Source organism: Myxine glutinosa, chromosome 12 (assembly GCF_964187855.1).
Source record: "Myxine glutinosa chromosome 12, kmMyxGlut1.1, whole genome shotgun sequence".
NCBI classification, from domain to species: Eukaryota; Metazoa; Chordata; class Myxini; order Myxiniformes; family Myxinidae; genus Myxine; species Myxine glutinosa.
In genome coordinates, this window is record NC_136272.1 from 86,527,003 (window position 1) to 86,546,745 (window position 19,743).

At 45.1% G+C, this 19,743-nt stretch overlaps 1 protein-coding gene across 1 annotated transcript in view; it reads right to left on the bottom strand.

Moving 5' to 3' along the window:
• LOC137437204 (protein bicaudal D homolog 2-like) overlaps positions 1 to 15,934 on the bottom strand; it is a 200,082-nt gene extending 184,148 nt beyond the window's left edge. Inside the window, exon 1 of the mRNA XM_068131569.2 lies at positions 15,716 to 15,934. Within this exon, the coding sequence (XP_067987670.2) occupies positions 15,716 to 15,934 (219 nt within the window). The remainder of the gene's footprint in view (positions 1 to 15,715) is intronic.
• Positions 15,935 to 19,743: the final 3,809 nt, after the last annotated feature.

Sequence of the window (19,743 nt, forward strand, 5' to 3'; positions counted from 1 at the left end):
TGTCCATATCCATTAACGCAAGAAATGTCTCATGTCTCAACACGCCTGTCAAAATCATCCTCAGATAGTTGGTGAATTAATCTGGGGATGTATGGTTTTTAAATTAAAGTCTTAGTATTCTTTGAATCGATGATCGGCTTATGTTGGTGACGTTTGATAAATGGCGAGTTGATAATGGTGTGTTAGTCGAGTCATTGTTGAATGACCGCTCTGCTTTCCTCAGTTCCAACAGTAAGAGGCCTACCTAGTGACTGTTATGTAAGAATGCTGCTGGTTTCATCAAACTGATTGTTTGTTTAATCATACATATTACGAATTCCGGATTTATGTGAATTACTATTCAGGTCATTTCTTATTAATGTTTATTCTATTAAAGGTTGTTGTGGTTAAATGGTTAGAAGTGCTCCTGTTAACAGGAGACCGGAAACGGGATGGAAAACCGGAAGAAGAAAAAGGAAGAAGGTCGAGAGAGGAGCGGCCATCTTGATCCTCGACCAGCTCCGACGCGAGCCGAGTCGATCTTTACCTGCTTTGGAACGCTGAGTTTGAAAAGCCCATCTGGCGAGAGGAGTTACCTGCGCAGGGTGATTGCCTGTTACGTGTCAGGTTGCCGTGGGTTCCTGGAAGGAACCAAGCGTCCGGCACTGTTCGCCTCGACGCCTACGAGGCGTGTACGGGTCGCACCTTGGGCCTCGCGCGCTTTGCGAGCCGTTCACAGCCCAGAGGCCGCGATCGCGGGCTCCGACCCCGGTGGCGTCCCGAGGAGGTGTCCGCTGCAGCAACCGTTCCCGGTACGGGACGTGCACGTTTGGAGCAAGTCGGCCAGGGGTCCGTTCAACCGCCCGTGTGCGGAGAAGTCGACCTTCACCTTGGTCTGGAGGGGCCCAGACACTGTGAGGGACAGTGACTATTGAGGGGGCCGTGAGTAGGGTCAAGGGGGGAAATATATAAGATGGCCATCTTAGCAATATTGTTGGAATATTCATACTGAGCGTTGAAGTATTGTGTTGTGGATGATTCTACCCAGGGGTGAATATATTGTTGATCGATCCGGATCCTTGGTGCGATTTCCTTATTGATTTGGATCGTTTCCTTCGTTGGTCCACCGGAGGGTTTAATTAGTATTGATTGCGTTACGAAAGCATATAAATCATATATCTTTCTGGCGGGGTTCCTCTCAAGGTCCGGGGGTCACCGAGACCAGGCGGTCACAGGGAGGACCACGTAACATACACATCAAACTGTTTCATCAAACTGATTCAGTAGCTTTGTGAGATATCCTGCTCACACACTAACAGACAAACAAATAAACATAACATGGAGACAGAGACAGGGGTGAAAACATATCCTCCGTCCACCTTTGGTGACTGAGGTTATAAATAGAGAAACATGGAAGAAGTTAAACAAAACGGGGCACCTTGCACTTGATGTGCTGTGGCAGGCCTTATAAGGGTTAATTAATAGTCACTATGACTTTCCCCCTTCACATTTTGATTCAATTTTTAATCATTTCCCCCATATTCACATGAGGTTTGTTGAAAGTTTGATATATAACACACACACACACACACACACACACACACACACACACACACACACACACACAATCAAAGACACACACACACACACACACACACACACACACACACACACACACACAACGTGCTTGGGGGGTGGGGGCGAGGACTGGTGCCAACAATACAGGAACTAGAAAACAAAGCATCATACGAATACCTCGGAGTAAAAGATGGCCGCTAAGAATGTCAAACAAATGCGCTGATCCAGAAAACATACCTCTCCCCAAAAAACAGAATCAAAGCCATAAACCAACTAGCAGTACCAGTATTCCAGTACAGCTGCGGAATAATAAACTGGCCATAAGGAGAAATTAATAAACTAGATATCAAAACAAGGAAACTCCTTACTATCCACATAATGTTCGACAAAACATTCAATGCAACCCAACCATACACCTGCCAAGATGAGAAGGAGGTGACCTGATGGAGCTCAACCAAGTGCACAGAATGACTGCAGGATTGGCGATGTGAAAAGCTTGATGGATAACCAATCCAATTTGTACGCAAACACGAAGATAGCAAGCCAGAAAAGGTATCCCTAATTCACCTTGCAAGCAATTTCAAAAGACAGGTGCAAATAGAAGATGTCATACATGAAACTGAAACACCAACAACACCAACACCAACTTGTTTCACAGGCAGGGTGATTCAATGTGTGCCGTCCCTCGGATGGACGTTAAACTGGTGTCCCCACATTAGTTGGTGGACGTTAAAAGTCCCACGGTGTCCTCACAAAGAGAAGGTGAGCTATCACCGGCACCATAAACATATTACAAAATCCTGCCATAACAACCCCTGGGAGAGGTATGGAAAACCACCCAGCATGCCCCTCGCTTAAGAAATGCTTCCGCAGAACCAACGCTCTGTAACACAGTATGGTACATCCGACATCGGATCAGATATGTATGGAAATAAAACGACAGGAATAATCAATAACAGGTCTTACCTGCCCGACCTGGTCAGGTAGACATCACCCAATGGGGTTGACTTATTCCCTTTCCTTGTTACAGGTCGTTCAGCATAGCTATGGGTTCATCCCTTCTGGTATACGTTGGACAACTTTAAAAAAAATAAAAAAAATAAGAAGAAAGCTTTCACAAGAGAAAATTATTTACTGTGAGAAAGTAGGGTATTCTGATGGAAACAAAATCCCCAAAGGTTTGGTATCACGCATGACTGGGGAGAATAATAACCCGACACATTTCTCTCCTGCACCCCATAACATCGTCCGTCACACGAATCTTGCTCGGGATGAAAAATGAAAGAATCTAAAAAGCAGAAATCCAGTAAATACATCAGCCACTCTGTCCTCACGCCGGCACTACTAGCCATTTAATGGCAACCGATGGGCCGAGACACGGGCACGCCGCGACGAGCGGTCCTTTTAGTCCACTCCATGAATAACAGAGGGGGGTTGCGCCTCGTGCAGTCGCCTTTTGCCACACATGCACGCGTGCGCTACACCCGGGCCAAATCCTTGGCAATTAGCAGGATGAATTGGAGTGCAATTTGTGACCTTGACCGACTAATAAGGGAAAGAAGCAAATTGGTGAAATGGTGCATGGCAAAGGATGGCAAAAGCAAAAAAAAAAAAGGCACTGGGTTCAAAAGTCCCTGACCGACAATCTGTTTCCTCAATCCAAACAGATGTCCAACTCTACTCTCGGGAAGCGATCCAAATGTTCCTGACCTAATAGGTCGAACCACAATGGAAAGCTGATACATCAAATGATGGACCATTCAAACGGGGGAATGGGAAGTTTTGGGGGGGGGTAAATGTATGCTCAACTGTTCATTGACATCAATTTTTGTTACTTAAGGAAAAGTGGGGAATACAGCATATGGACGGTTCGACCTCCAAAATAGTTTTCTTCTCCAGAATCCTGTCTTGCAGGCCCCTTCATGATCGTTCTATGGGGTGTCAAATTTGCATTTATCCACCATTACATGTCAGTGGGTGATGGATGGCACCTGATAATACCCACCTCCACTACAATAGCTGGGACAGTACAATGTTGGAAGGGAACATAACGGCACTGTGGGATTTTTTTGGTCGATATGTCGACATATTCAATGTCGACAAAAAAATTCCTCTGCATTAGCATTTATATAATACATTGATTTTTCCAGCAACCATTAAGCTGGAACTATAACCATGTAGTGTTACATACTTGCGGATACCTGGGGACAACACCTGTTACAAATAACCGTAAGTGCTACAAGAAAAGGGCTGGCATGATACCCTAGAGTTACGCACCTTTGCCACTCAGTTTGAATCCCAACCCAGGTACAAACTACCACCCCGGTGTTTTGCTGTTAATGAGTTTAAATGTTTTGCTCGTGTGCCGATGGATGTTAAGCTGGGTGTCCCATCTGCCTCCAATGGAAGTTCAAGATCCCACAATGTCCTTTGGGAAGAGAAGGCGACTTATCACTCCCACCTTCAATTAATTACCAATTCCTGTCTGTATCATGCGTCAGAGTGGCGACTCGTCCAGGGTTGTCATGGTAGCTAAGAAATCGATCAGTGACAATCAAGCCTCTGGAACAACATGGTGGTACAAAAGTAAGCGAACTAGCAATTCCACTCTTATTTAACATTTAACTTGCAGTCTACCTTTGACTATACTGCCATCTCCTAATACATCACCATGTGGCAAACTAGTCATGGTTTTTCATATACAGCTGTCAACACTCCCAAGGGAAAAAGGAAGCTGTATATCAAGCAATATAGGGCATGACTAATTTACAAAACTAATATGTGTGTATTAGAATAGCTGAATTGGAGAGCAAAATGTTGGTCGATACTCTATATATTATAATATGGAAGATGTGATCACAGAATACAACAAGAAAGAGCAATCGGAGATTGCAGACCCTCACCAGGACATGTTTTCATGGTTTTTAAGGCTTTTGTGTTGAAACAAATATGGCGGCCAAACCACGTGACTGATGACTTTTTTTTTCCTCCACCAATTTATCCATAGATGACGCTCAAGAAATTTCATCTTGATCAGATGAAGTTTTGTGCTCATAATGGAGACACCTATGACATCATCATTAACATATGTTATTACCCATGGAGAGGTCTTTATAATGAGCCATGTCTCAATTTTTTCTATGCAGCGCTTTTGGAGATATAGAGGTGCAGGTTTTCGGTTTTTCCAAGATGCCGTCCATACCATGTGACCTATGACTTCATAATTATCATTAAAAACTTCTACAGGAGGAGACGCACCTCTGATGAAAATTTCCTGTCAATCAAACCAACGGTTACAGAGAAAATCATATCTATTCTGTGCAGATAAACAAACAGACAGACAGACAAAGAAACAAACAGACAAACAAATGGACTCAAATGCAATACAGTCTCCTCTGGTGAGGGTAATTATAGGTTCGGAACAATAAGGAGTGAGTGATCTTCCTGTTGCACATGAAAACAAGAAAAAGAGCAATCAGAGATTGCAAAGCCTTGCCAGGATGCATTTTCAGTGTTTTTTAAGGCTTGTGTTAAAACAAATATGGCGGCCGAATCATGTGATCGATGAAGTCGTCATTATTATTTTTTTCTCCACCAATTTATGCCTACATGACGCTCAAGAAATTTCATTTTGATCGGATGAAGTTTTGTAATTGTCGAATTATGACGTCATAATGGAGGCACCTATGACATCATCATGAACATATTTTATTCGCCATGGAGAGTTCTTTACAATGAGCCATGTCTCAATTTTTTATATTCAGCGCTTTCCGGGATATAGAGGTGCAAAGTTTTTCGATTTTTCCAAGATGGCGGCCGAACCACGTGACATATGACGTCATAATTATCAGTTAAAAATTCTACAGGTGGAGTTGCACCTATGGTGAAAATTTCCTGTCAATCGGACCAACAGTTGCAGAGAAAAATCAAATTTATTCTGTGCGGACAAACAGACAGACGGACGGACAGACGGACGGACAGACAAACGGACTCAAATGCAATACCCTCTCCTCTGGCGAGGGTAAAAATGGTGGAAATTATGAAAACTCCATTTACTATTTCCCATTTACAGTCTCCTTCCCTCCTTTGCACCTGTCCATGGGCTGGTACGATACCCTAAAGTAGGCATGGACAACCCACGGCCCTGTCCCACGACATGATTTCATGTGGCCCACGGATAAATAAATAAAAATTATATTCAATGCAGCCCATGCCGCACTCTCACCACGTGGTGATCATACCGAATCGCATGCGCAGTGTGTCTCGCCATCGCCTCATGCTGTTAGTCGAGCGGCATCACCCGTTCAGTCAAAACATTAGCCTGCTATCGGTATGAAGCTGCATCTGATCATGGCGACATGGAGTAAGATTAGGAAGATACGTGATTAGGGACGAGTGTTCCAAGAAAATTGGATGGAAGCATCAAACAGAAAGGTTCTTCTCTCCGTTTGATATGCTCCGAGAGAGTTGTGTGCTTCAAGGAATACAATCTCAAGAGACATTACGACTCAAAACTGGCCACCTACAACAAATTTTTGGGGCAAGCACAGAAAGACGAGGTACAGAAATTGAAAAAAAAGAAGTTACTTGGGCAGCAGATGCTATTCAAGAACATGAAGAACGGCACTGACAAGATTGTTGTGGAAATGGCTCTTCGAGGATTAATAACACTGGTCGACAAAATCGAACTTTTTTTTTTCCGCACCGTTTCACACCGATGTAAACACATTCTTCTAGACCAGTTTAGCACGATAACAGATACTGGAGCTCTTTTGACGCCGATTCCAAATCCGTTTCGGGTTTTCCTCCAGCACGTCTAGTTTTTGTGACGAGACCCATCAAATTGAGTACCAGTTCACTGGTAATTCCCTGCTTGTCGTTAAAGGCGGCAAAAAGGGTTGGCGTCAGGAAGGGCATCCGGCCGTAAAACATTGCTTCAAAAAGGGGACCAAAAAACAACAACAACCACGGTTCCCGAAAAAGGCCAACCCCTGCTTGCGGGGAAAAATGGCCTCTAAAGGTGGTTTTACCCATCAAATTTGAACCAAAACCGATTTCGAATCAGAAATTTGTCACTTGTGTTGGAGGACGTCTCCCGCCCATAGACTATGCCACGGACCAGGTGAGTGAGAGGGGAGGGCATCACTGATGACACCCGGAGCCTAGGGGTAAAATGGCGGAGTGAGTGTGAAAGCCAAAGGAAAAGCCGAATAAGATTGTTGGAAAGAGCGTTTGCTTCGCTGGCTCATACCACAGCCAGATCGATGCCCTCCCCGCACCACAGCCTTGCCCTCTCCGCTCCTGCCGATCTCAGAGCTACGGGACCCAGACGTGAGTTCCCTGCCAGAGGTCCCGGGACCAGACCTTAATCATCCTGTGGTGTCCCACTGGACACTGCACGGTATTTCTGCCTTGCGATTCCCTCAGTCTCTCTCCCTCGGTGTGAATGACCATCTGGAAGTTGCCCGAGAGTCGCGACTCAAGACATCTCTCTCCAAATCTTGAACACCTCGTGAAAGGAATCCAAACTCGGGCATCTCACTAAACCCAATTAGCAATGGACTTCATGAGCTTGGAAGTCTCTGTTTGGACTCGCATACAAGTCAGCATTCCTGACAATGACGTCGTCTCAATTTTACATCCTCTTTCTGAAGCACCGAATTCAAGTTTGCATTTTCCGTTGCAATTGGTTCAAATTTTCCAGCTTTTCCTGCATAAATTAATTTGCTGGTGTGCTGAAGTTGAGTAAAATATCATTGGTGCTTCTTGAACTGTGAGTCTTGCCCATTGTACCTACCACACCTGCACATGCACTATTTTGTACACAACTTATTTGTACATAACATATTTTGTACATACACACACTTACTCATGTACATAACTATTTTGTTGGGTGGGGGGTCACCCGTGATTGCAGCCCGCAGGTAGTATGGCCCGTGACTCGGAAAAGGTTGCCCATACCTGCCGCAGAGATGCACACTGACCTCCGAGCTGTCTAACCTGGGTTTAAATTCTGATCCAGCTACGGACCAGGTATGGGCATCATCCTGGTGTTGGGCATCATCCAGCTACCATCCATCATCCCTACCATCCTGGTGTTTCACATGCAGGGCGATTGATCAACGTGTGTGCCAGCCCTCGGATGGACGTTAACCCGGGTGTCCCGTCTGCTAGCATTAGGAGGTGGACATTAAGGATCCCACCAGGTATTTCGCGAAGAGGAGGCACGTCATCTCTGACACCTTGAATAAATTACCAATTCCAACCACTTTCAGTCGAGTATACACGAATGAGCCATGACGCATCCATCATTATAGCTTGGAAAACTCTCTGGACTTGTGAACTTACTAGAGCTCTGGAAAGAGTATGGACATTGGACATACAATATTATTTATTATTCCAAGCCCCTACTGAACTCAAACTTAAAATATTTTTAAATTGGCCAGAATTTTGATGAATGTGAATAACAAGAAGCACCCGCTCCCCATAGAAGAGGACGGGTGGGGGTGGGAGGGGACGCAGACAGACAGAGGTGAAGACAAAACCTCCGTTGACCTTTGGCGGAGGTAAAGATACAAGTATTTATATATTTTCTTCCAAATTATGAATGAATGAATGATCGTTTTAAGGCCAAGTTTCCCCCGCTGTAGCAGGGGTCAGCCTTGTGGGCCCCATGACCTCATGGTTCCCTTTTTGAGGCAGTTTTTTTTTTACGGCCGGATGCCCTTCCTGATGCCAACCCTTAGTCGACTCTTACGATGCGCAGGGATACGGTGTACCTATTCTAAATCGGGGTACACACCGTGATCATTCATCCCAGCAAGCTGGTACTCAATTTGACGACCTCGGAAGGATGACAGGCTAAGTCAACCCCCCTGGCGTTTATTCAGCGATCGACCGGAATTCGAACTCAGGATCCTAGGATCCCAAGCCTGCACCCTAACCGCTAAGCCATCACCAGGCTTTTTTCTTCCAAATTATAAACAATTATATTGTGTTAAAGTACAAGTTTGCCCTCAAGCTGTGTGACGCACATTTTATACGTTTTTCCAATCTGTCTCCGACGAGTGTCATCACAAGAACAAGGGAAATGCTTTAGAATTTAAACAACAAATGAACTCGAAGTAGGTTCGAACCAAACTAATAACAAAGGGTTAGACACACACAGACAACATTAGTAGACATAAATGTACTTCAAACATGAATCACAAGTCAAATCACAAACGTGAATCATTCGTAGAGTAGAAGATGGACAAATACACGGTATTTGGGATTTGGATCGGTGCACCCGCACATCGCTAGTCGTCGGTTCAGACGAGAACATCAAACACGTGCGTTTAGTGAAACATGAAAATTGCTGATATCATAACATAGCGACCCCAAGCTCAAGTACATTAACGTATACCCCTCGGTCTACGTGCTCGATGCAATGCTTGTAGAACCTGCGGCAAATGTGAATAAATAAACAAGAAGACGTCATGCGGAGCACGATACTTGCAAAATCCGACCCCCCCCCCCCCTCCCCAAAAAAAAGTTTTCCATTGATACAGCAAATTGCAAATTGTCCATTTCATGAAGATTAAAATTTACAATCTTGATCAAAGCTCGGGTCAACAGGATGAAAAGTGACGATTTTTCAGATGAAAAATGATGATTTTGGAAGGTTGACCTTGAGTTGACCTTTGACCTTTTGACCTCAAAAATAGTTTCCCTATTTAGTGACTCGATGTGCAAATGCTGTTCAATTTTCAAGTCAATCAGATGAAAATTGAGGATATTAAAAATTTGGCCTATGTTGACCTTTTGGCCAACGTTGACCTCAAAAAGAGATGGTGGTTGAATTCAGTGACCATATATATAAATCCTCTTAGAAGTTCAAGTCAATCAAATGAAAATTGGTGATTTCAGAAATTTGGCCTATGTTGACCTTTTGGCCTGTGTTTACCTAAAATATAATTTGTGGTTGAATTCAGTGACCAGATATGCAAGTCCTTCAAATTTCAAGTCAGATGAAAATTGAGGATTTTAGAAATTTAGCAAAGTTGGTGACCTTTGGCCTATGTTGACCTTTTGACCTACTGACCCCAAAAACAATAGGCTTCTTGCTTTTGACCAACTCTACCATTTGGTGAAGTTTCGTGAAGATCGGTTGAAAATTGTGACCTGTAGGCCGGTGACAAACAGACAGACAAACAGAACCACAAACACAACCGACCAACATACGTAAAAAATCTTCGATTTTGCAAGTAATAAATGTGTGTAGCACTGTGTTGCCTGAAGATGAATCCACTTGATGGTTAATCAATAAAACACAATTGAGGTGGGGATTGCGCCTCGTGAGCCCTGGTATGTGTGAGGGATTGGAACCCGGGGTGGGTTTTGTGCCTCGTGAGCCCTGGTATGTGTGAGGGATTGGAAGCCGGGGTAGGATTTGCGCCTCGTGAGCCCTGGTATGTGTGAGGGATTGGAAGCCGGGGTAGGATTTGCACCTCGTGAGCCCTGGTATGTGTGAGGGTTTGGAAGCCGGGGTAGGATTTGCGCCTCGTGAGCCCTGGTATGTGTGAGGGATTGGAAGCCGGGGTAGGATTTGCGCCTCGTGAGCCCTGGTATGTGTGAGGGATTGGAACCCGGGGTGGATTTTGTGCCTCGTGAGCCCTGGTATGTGTGAGGGATTGGAAGCCGGGGTGGGTTTTGTGCCTCGTGAGCCCTGGTATGTGTGAGGGATTGGAAGCCGGGGTAGGATTTGCGCCTCGTGAGCGCTGGTATATGTGAGGGATTGGAAGCCGGGGTAGGATTTGCGCCTCGTGAGCCCTGGTATGTGTGAGGGATTGGAAGCCGGGGTAGGATTTGCGCCTCGTGAGCCCTGGTATGTGTGAGGGATTGGAAGCCGGGGTAGGATTTGCGCCTCGTGAGCCCTGGTATGTGTGAGGGATTGGAAGCCGGGGTAGGATTTGCGCCTCGTGAGCGCTGGTATATGTGAGGGATTGGAACCCGGGGTGGGATTTGCGCCTCGTGAGCCCTGGTATGTGTGAGGGATTGGAAGCCGGGGTGGGATTTGCGCCTCGTGAGCCCTGGTATGTGTGAGGGATTGGAAGCCGGGGTGGGTTTTGTGCCTCGTGAGCCCTGGTATGTGTGAGGGATTGGAAGCCGGGGTAGGATTTGCGCCTCGTGAACCCTGGTATGTGTGAGGGATTGGAAGCCGGGTAGGATTTGCGCCTCGTGAGCCCTGGTATATGTGAGGGATTGGAAGCCGGGGTGGGATTTGTATACACTAGGGCATGCCCGTACTATATCTATATCTAAAATTATATCCCCCCCTCTATTTACATGAAATGGTTTGGTACATGAAATGTTTTGGTCCATTCGCAACGCCAAAGCGAACGGCGAACGCGTTACATGAAATGGTTTGGTCCATGAAATGTTTTGGTCCATTCGCAACGCCAAAGCGAACGGCGAACGGCTTGCGAGTACAGTGACAATCCCCCCGGGGTTTTAATTAGTTTTAAAACGGAGCTTGGCAACCGTTGGCGTTCTTTAGCCGGCAGCTTCGCCCGCCCGAACGCCGTTACAGTACCTTCGACCGCGGGTTGCTCGGACTTCACTTGGCGGTCAGGCACTTCCGCCATCTGCTCGTGCGAGTACAGTGACAATCCCCCCCCCTCTATTTACATGAAATGGTTTTTATTAGTTTTAAAACATAGTTTAACGCCAACATAGCGCCAACATAGTTTGCAAACGTGAAATAAATGAATACGCTCTCAAATGTGCCATCCGAGGCAGAGTGTGTCCGCCACGTTCGGCACACGCGATCGTTCGCTGCTCTCTGATTGGTTGAATCGTTTTTTGGACATAGCTCGGTAAGTAATTGTCCGATTAATATGAAACCTTGAAAAGGCACATCCTCGGGTCCCCAGCAATATACCTGGCAAGTTAAAAGTATATCGGACCCGTGGTTGTCGAGAAACAGCGGTCACAGACAAACGTACAAACGTACAAACGTACAGACAGAGATTACTGGAATTATAGATAGATGGTCAAGGCTGGTGGCAACACGAGAACACAGAACGGATCACGACACAATATAACAAAAGCAACACAGAAAGAGGAGGTGGAGATGCCCACAGCAGGACCAAAGGGGAGAATAAACGGACATGGACAGCCGTCAGCCAGGTATGTTGGTAAGGATGAGGGTGAGGGGGGATTGCAGGAGGTGGACAAGATGGACAAGGTTAGGGGGTGATATTCCCAATAAAGTCAGTTTGGACTGCTTCTGTCCGATCCTTAGTAACCGGAAATGGACCTATGCTTGACTAGGTGTTTCATGTTTGTTGTGCTGACCTCAATACCTAACCCTCCATCTCATTTGGAAACTAGAACGGCACTCATTAGAGAGCATACCTCCACCTGGTTGGCCATATCACTCAAAGGTGAAGAATGACTTTAAAAAATTCTCCTAGCTGGATCCGGATCCAGATCTTCACCAAAAAGGAATCAATTCACCCTTGGTACACACCGAACCTGTGCACCAAATTCCGTCCAAATCCATCCTTGTTTTTTGAGACATCCTGCTCACAGACAGACAGACACCAGGGTTAAAACACAAGCTATGTCCACCTTGGGTGGCGGCAGTAATGAGGGAGGTAAACATGTATAAACACGTGATGCTGCCATCGTCACTACCAGGGGAAGAACGCAAGGCTAGCCCTTTTGCAGGAAGTACATCGTGCGCTCCACACTTGTCCCTCTACTACGTTCAAGCACTCACTGGCACGTCACGTCTGAGCGAGCAGTGAAAAGGCCTCCCAGGGCAAGCTGCCGAGACTGCACATTCGCCAACACATCGCCACCTCCATTAGCCCGACGTCTGCTCGGCCTCACTCGCCACTATGAAAGAGTCGCTGCGGGTCACGGGCAGGGCACAGGTACATTTTAGAAACGCAGACCACCATTTTGGAGTCAGGAACTTACGTGTAGACATCGTTCGGAAAAATAAAAACCATCGGGAGGACGCCAAATTCCCAGCCCGGGAATGGGGTAGGGCCAGCTGTTTCAGGAGCACTACCTGCACGGACCTATCGACCGATACGTGCAATTCCACATCGACAGTGGGTGCCGAGCAAGGTTCCGACCAATCGGCGTTAAACGAACACCGTTGGCTTTTTGGGGAAGAGCGACAAGATAAACCTTCCAAGGGGCGTTCGTGGTCGAGGGAGTTTCACTTTTCAAAGTAATTAATGGCCATTGATTTATTACGTACGTAATGTGAGTGCAATGTTCGACCCCCTCATTAACCCTTCCCCAGCTGCAGCTCCACATATGCCATTCCCATTCCCTCCCCTTGCTCTTCCCAAACCTGACCGCCATGACCATCTCTCTCCTACCTCATAATCCTTCCCTTCCTACTTGCGTACCGTTCTGGTTTAACTACGGCCCTCATCTAATATCGTAGGTTCGGAGCAAGAATTCCGTTTTTACAGGTATCTTCCAATCTTCGAGATAAATTAAAATTGGAGTAGGTCTTCAGAAACCATGGAGTTCATTTGGATTTGTGACCAAGCACAAGCATGGAAACCCAGACGGCGACGCTGCGATCCAGATGGTCACCTCGCAAAGCTGGCGCGTGCAAGCAAAACCCTCATCGAGGATAAATACACGACTCGAGGGACAGGTGGAAACGCCTCCAAACACCTCTACCTGCGCTCACCGTGCTCAGCAGTTTTTCATATTTTTACAACAGGTTCATATTTCAAGGACCTTCTCGAAAAAGTTTCATTTCATTCATTCATTCAAAAGTGTTTCATTCATTCATTCAAAAGTGTTTCATTCATTCAAAAGTGTTTCATTCATTCAAAAGTGTTTCATTCATTCATTCAAAAGTGTTTCATTCATTCATTCAAAAGTGTTTCATTCATTCATTCAAAAGTGTTTCATTCATTCATTCAAAAGTGTTTCATTCATTCATTCAAAAGTGTTTCATTCATTCATTCAAAAGTGTTTCATTCATTCAAAAGTGTTTCATTCATTCATTCAAAAGTGTTTCATTCATTCAAAAGTGTTTCATTCATTCATTCAAAAGTGTTTCATTCATTCATTCAAAAGTGTTTCATTCATTCATTCAAAAGTGTTTCATTCATTCAAAAGTGTTTCATTCATTCATTCAAAAGTGTTTCATTCATTCATTCAAAAGTGTTTCATTCATTCATTCAAAAGTGTTTCATTCATTCAAAAGTGTTTCATTCATTCAAAAGTGTTTCATTCATTCAAAAGTGTTTCATTCATTCAAAAGTGTTTCATTCATTCAAAAGTGTTTCATTCATTCAAAAGTGTTTCATTCATTCAAAAGTGTTTCATTCATTCAAAAGTGTTTCATTCATTCATTCAAAAGTGTTTCATTCATTCATTCAAAAGTGGTTCATTCATTTAAAAGTTTCATTCATTAAAAAATTTTCATTCAAAAGCGTTTCATTCATTCATTCATTCAAACGTTTCATTCATTCAAAAGTGTTTCATTCATTCAAAAGTGTTTCATTCATTCAAAAGTGTTTCATTCATTCAAAAGTGTTTCATTCATTCAAAAGTGTTTCATTCATTCAAAAGTGTTTCATTCATTCAAAAGTGTTTCATTCATTCAAAAGTGTTTCATTCATTCAAAAGTGTTTCATTCATTCAAAAGTGTTTCATTCATTCAAAAGCATTTCATTCATTCAAAAGCGTTTCATTCATTCAAAACATTCATTGAAAGGAGCCGAACATCACATGGAAGATTGTTATGTGCACGAGGAACACGATCAAGAATTCCAAGTGGGAAAATACAGCTTACCAACCAGTACTACTCACTCAAGTTAAGCATGGATACTGATGGTCATTTCATGAGTTGGGGCGGTTCGATGCACCTTGTGGGCCTTGTGGCTGCTGGTTGCATCATTTATCTGGGGGTGTGGCTTTGCCGCTGATGCAATTCCCCTCATTACCAGTCATCTGGTACTCATTTTGCTGACCAGGGAAGGATGACAGGCTGCGTTAACCCACCTGGTGTTAATTTAATGGGTGGACAGGAGCTCGAACTCAGGACCCCAAGATCTCAAGCCAGACACCTTAACCGACAACAATATGCTATTCCATGAGTTAATGGAGACTGAAATGACTAGTGGTTACTGTACCGACAAACCAACACCAATGTTATATCACAGTTGTTTTGCCGGTATAGCACGAACCCCAAATCCCAACCATACTTCAAACCATGTCTTTATACTTTAATTCAAATCCTACCATTCAAGTCTGCTCGTGGAATACCTCTGGATTAACTAACAAAACCACCTTACCGGTAAAACAGCGCGAGGTAAGAAGCACTGGGACCGGCTAAATAAGCACGCCGTTGCTGCCGGCTAAATAAACGCCCGTCTCCCGACCCCGCTGTGCCGGCTGAATGAACACTCTGTAAACACTTCTTTCGTGTCAGAATCGCCTGTGATTGGTATCTACCTCCTCACACCCCCCCTCCCCCCATTGTAATTTTTTTCGTTCTTTTTTTTTTTTAAGACACAAACTACGTCATGTTGCAGACATGTTCGTGGTTGGAGTTCGGATTACAAGATGGAGTTTGACAAAGATAAGACTTTTATTTACGGAGTCGTCCTGCCGGTCGAACAGTGAGGCTTGAGGCGCGCTCGCCAGAGGGTGGGGTTCCGCGCACCTTAGCACTTTGACGTCACTCTGGAGACCGTTACGTCTCTCGGCATGACCACGTCCAACATCCATTCACCACAACAAAACCACCTTCCATGCAGATCAGCGGCCCTGGAACGTCGCTCCCTCTTCTTCCTCCCACATCGCGTGGATCGTTTTTTTATTCCCACCGTCGGCCCAGTTTTCCTATTAATAAAAGGACTTCGCGCGTCATCGGGACTGCGGATCCCTCAAAACCAACAGCACGTCCTCACTTCGGCAGACATCCCGCCCACGTGGCTTTTGCCGCATCGGTTGTTCCACGGCGCCCCCGCCCCGTCACACAGCACGGAGCGCCCGATGGAGCAACGCCCGGAGGGAGCACTAGACCGTAATCGTCTGACGTGCCCGACACAGAGACCGCTCCTATCTGATGACGTCATAGGCTCGCAGTCATAGCGCGGTCCATACCCGCCCCGCATACACCACCTACCTCCTTGAGCGCGTCGTTCTCCCTGCGCACCGCGTCCCCAGCTCGCTCCAGATCCTCGTAGCGCTGCTGCAGCGCCTGCTGCTCCTCCAGCACGACGAGTCCGTACTCCGCAGCCTGCACCTTGTCCCGACTGGCGTCGCTCAGCGCCCTGGCGACACGTTCGAGTTCGGCGCGCAGCCACGCTTCACCTTTACCCGCTCCTTCCTCCTCCGCCTCCATGTCCAGCACGCGCTCTGACTCTGAGGCGCGCTCCTGCTCTCTTTTCCTCGCGTTGCCGCAGTTGCCGCCAGACTCGCCTTTCCCCGCCCTCTGTGCCAAGCCCCGCCCCTGCTCCAAGCCACGCCCCCTTTAGGTTGCAGCAGCAGCGGTAATCGCCCGGCACGCGCTCGCATCGCTTTAATCAATTGATGGCCATTTGTGGAAAGACCCTGCACGGGTGGCTCCCGATGGCGTTGGTGGTGCACGGGGTCACCGCCGTCATGAACACTCGCACTCTACCCAACCAGGTTGCTTAATTACCCTCGCCAGAGGAGAGGGTATTGCATTTGAGTCCGTTTGTCTGTCTGTCTGTCTGTCTTTCTATCTGTCACTTGGCAAAAAAAATTAAGTATGTTGATCACTCGTGTGTGTGTGTGTTTGTCTGCTCACTTATACTTGTCGACAGGTCACAATTTTAAACCGATCTTCACGAAACTTCATCAAATGGTAGAGTTCGTGGTCCAACAAAATCCTATATATGTTTGGGGTCAAAAGGTCAACATAGGCCAAATGTCAACAACAATTTCAAATTTCTAAAATCCTCAATTTTCATCCGATTGACTTGAAATTTGAATAGGACATACATAACGGCTAACTGAATTCAACCACCAACTATTTTTTGAGATCAGCTTAGGCCAAAAGGTCAACATAGGCCAAAGGTCAACCACTTTTTTCAACTTTCTAAAATCCTCAATTTTCATCCGATTGACTGGAAATTTGAATAGGATATACATAACGGCTAACTGAATTCAACCACCAACTATTTTTTAGATCATTGTAGGCCAAAAGGTCAACATAGGCCAAAGGTCAACCACTATTTTCAAATTTCTAAAATCCTCAATTTTCATCCGATTGACTTGAAATTTGAATAGGACATACATAACGGCTAACTGAATTCAACCACCAACTATTTTTTGAGATCAGCTTAGGCCAAAAGGTCAACATAGGCCAAAGGTCAACCACTTTTTTCAACTTTCTAAAATCCTCAATTTTCATCCGATTGACTGGAAATTTGAATAGGATATACATAACGGCTAACTGAATTCAACCACCAACTATTTTTTAGATCATTGTAGGCCAAAAGGTCAACATAGGCCAAAGGTCAACCACTATTTTCAAATTTCTAAAATCCTCAATTTTCATCCGATTGACTTGAAATTTGAATAGGACATACATATCGGTAAACTGAATTCAACCACCAACTATTTTTTTAGATCATTGTAGGCCAAAAGGTCAATGTAGGCCAAAGGTCAACCACTTTTTTTTGAATTTCTAAAATCCTCAATTTTCATCCAATTGACTTGAAATTTGAAGAGGATTTAGATATCGGCGAATTGAATTCAACCACCAACTATTTGTGAGGCCAAAAGGATGCACTACTGAGTGCCATTCTGCTTTGTTCTCTTTTGCCAAGTGTCGCTCTATGAGTGATTTTTCATTTGTCTGTCTGTTTCTCCGCACAGAATAAATATGATTTTCTCTGCAACCGTTGGTCCGATTGACAGGAACTTTTCACCATAGGTGCAACTCCACCCATATAAGTTTTTAATGATAATTATGACGTCATCGGTCACGTGGTTCGGCCGCCATCGTGGAAAAACCAAAAAACTTCACCTCTATCTCCGAAAGGGCTGAATAGAAAAAATTTAAGACATGTCTCATTGTAAATAACTCTCCATGGGGAATAAAATATGTTAATGATGATGTCATAGGTGCCTCCATTATGACGTCATAAACCGACAAGTACAAAACTTCATCCGATCAAGATGAAATTTCTTGAGCATAGTCTCGGAATAAATTAGTTTAGAAAAAATGATGACGTCATCGGTCACGTGGTTCGGCCGCCATATTTGTTTTAACACAAAAGCATTAAAAACGACTGAAAATACATCCTGGCGAGGGTTTGCAATCTCTGCTCTTTTTCTTGTTCATCTTGCGAAGTAACGAAGGTTAAGATTGGATGACGTCATGAGCCAACACCGCATGGATTTTGAAACAAATTTTAACTTCGTTTTTTCCTTGTTTTTCAGGGGGAGAACGAGACCAGGGATCAGTGGGACATGGAACTCCCAAACATGGAGGTAACACGAAGCAGCAGCAACACGAGAGAAGGTGTGCAGGTGAGATGTCTGGGAACGTTCATTAGTCACTGTACACGAACTCGCTCCACGGCGGTGAGCAGGATTCCCCACAACGAACCGACATCGCGGATCACGCCCGACATAATAGTAAAACATACCCACAGCAGGTCACGTTGTCGTAAATACTCAACCTGCAGCGAGGAGTGCTGGCTAAGTCTTTCACGAACTGGTTGGTCAGGCTTGACGTTCCACTGAAGGGGGTATGGAATTAAAATAGTCCAGGATGACGGCGATAACTCGCCGACTCTTCACCAAGAGACCGAGGGATGTTTCGTTCATTCGCGGGAAACGTGAGGGACGAGTTTACGGCTTTTTGCTCACCTGGTGTAGGAATGCCGAACCAAAGGGACACTCAGCAGGCATATTTGAATACGATGTGGTGGGCCGAGTAGCTGTGCTGATGATGCAGTGCCCCCTGTTCCCAGTGAGCTGGTTTTTCCGACCTCAGGATGGCAGGCTGAGTCAACTCACCGGGTGTTATTTAACGTCACGACAGGGCCTCAACCCCAAGACCCGACGATGTTAATTCTTAGATGCAGGCGTCAAAAATCCTTCATAAACGCAGCCATTGGGCCTCGGAGGCCCAACGCATGCATTCCTGTAATGTTTTTTTTTTTTACAGATTTTTTTTCTTTCATATCCTTTTTCAATCCAAGTCGAAGCTCATGGATGTGTATTTGCTCAGAAAATGTGAATCATTGATCCTATTATTTGGATGAATCCCATACAAGTAATGAAGCTTCTTTTTTTCTTTTTTTTGCAAAATAATTTTTTTGTTCTTGGTTTTTCAACTTTTTTTTCTCTAAAAAGTTGAGACTCATGGAGGAGTATTTGCTCCAAAAAATATGATTCACTGATCCTTTTATTTAGAATGTGTATGTCCACAACTGTCAAAAATCCTACACCTATGCAGCCATTGGGCCTCGGAGGCCCAACGGATGTATTCGTGTAAAGTTTTTTTTTTTGTACACCGCACCTTTCCTATGCCATCTCCAGGCATTGCAAATCGTCATTGCTGGGCACCGAAGGGGGCTCGGCAGTGACGCACGCTGAAAGGGAGTACTCAGTTTTCACTCTGGTTGTTTGTTTGTTTGTTTGTTTGTTTGTTGTACACCGCTCCTTTCCTATGCCATCTCCAGGCATTGCAAATCGTCATTGCCGGGCACCGAAGGGGGCTCGGCAGTGACGCACGCTGAAAGAGTACTCAGTTTTCACTCTGGTTGTTTGTTTTCTTGTTTGTTGTACACCGCACCTTTCCTATGCCATCTCCAGGCATTGCAAATCGTCATTGCTGGGCACCGAAGGGGGCTCGGCAGTGACGCACGCTGAAAGGGAGTACTCAGTTTTCACTCTGGTTGTTTTTGTACACCGCTCCTTTCCTATGCCATCTCCAGGCATTGCAAATCGTCATTGCTGGGCACCGAAGGCGTCTCGGCTGTGACGCGCGCTGAAAGAGAGTACTCAGTTTTCACTCTGGTTGTTTGTTTGTTTGTTTTCTTGTTTGTTTTCTTGTTTTCTTGTTTGTTTGTCCGGGCGATATCTCAGCCATCCTTTGAGCTAGGAAGCTGAAATTTCGGCACAATAGTGAGCAAGTCTTTTGTCAAAAACAGTATTTATTTTTTTGGATTA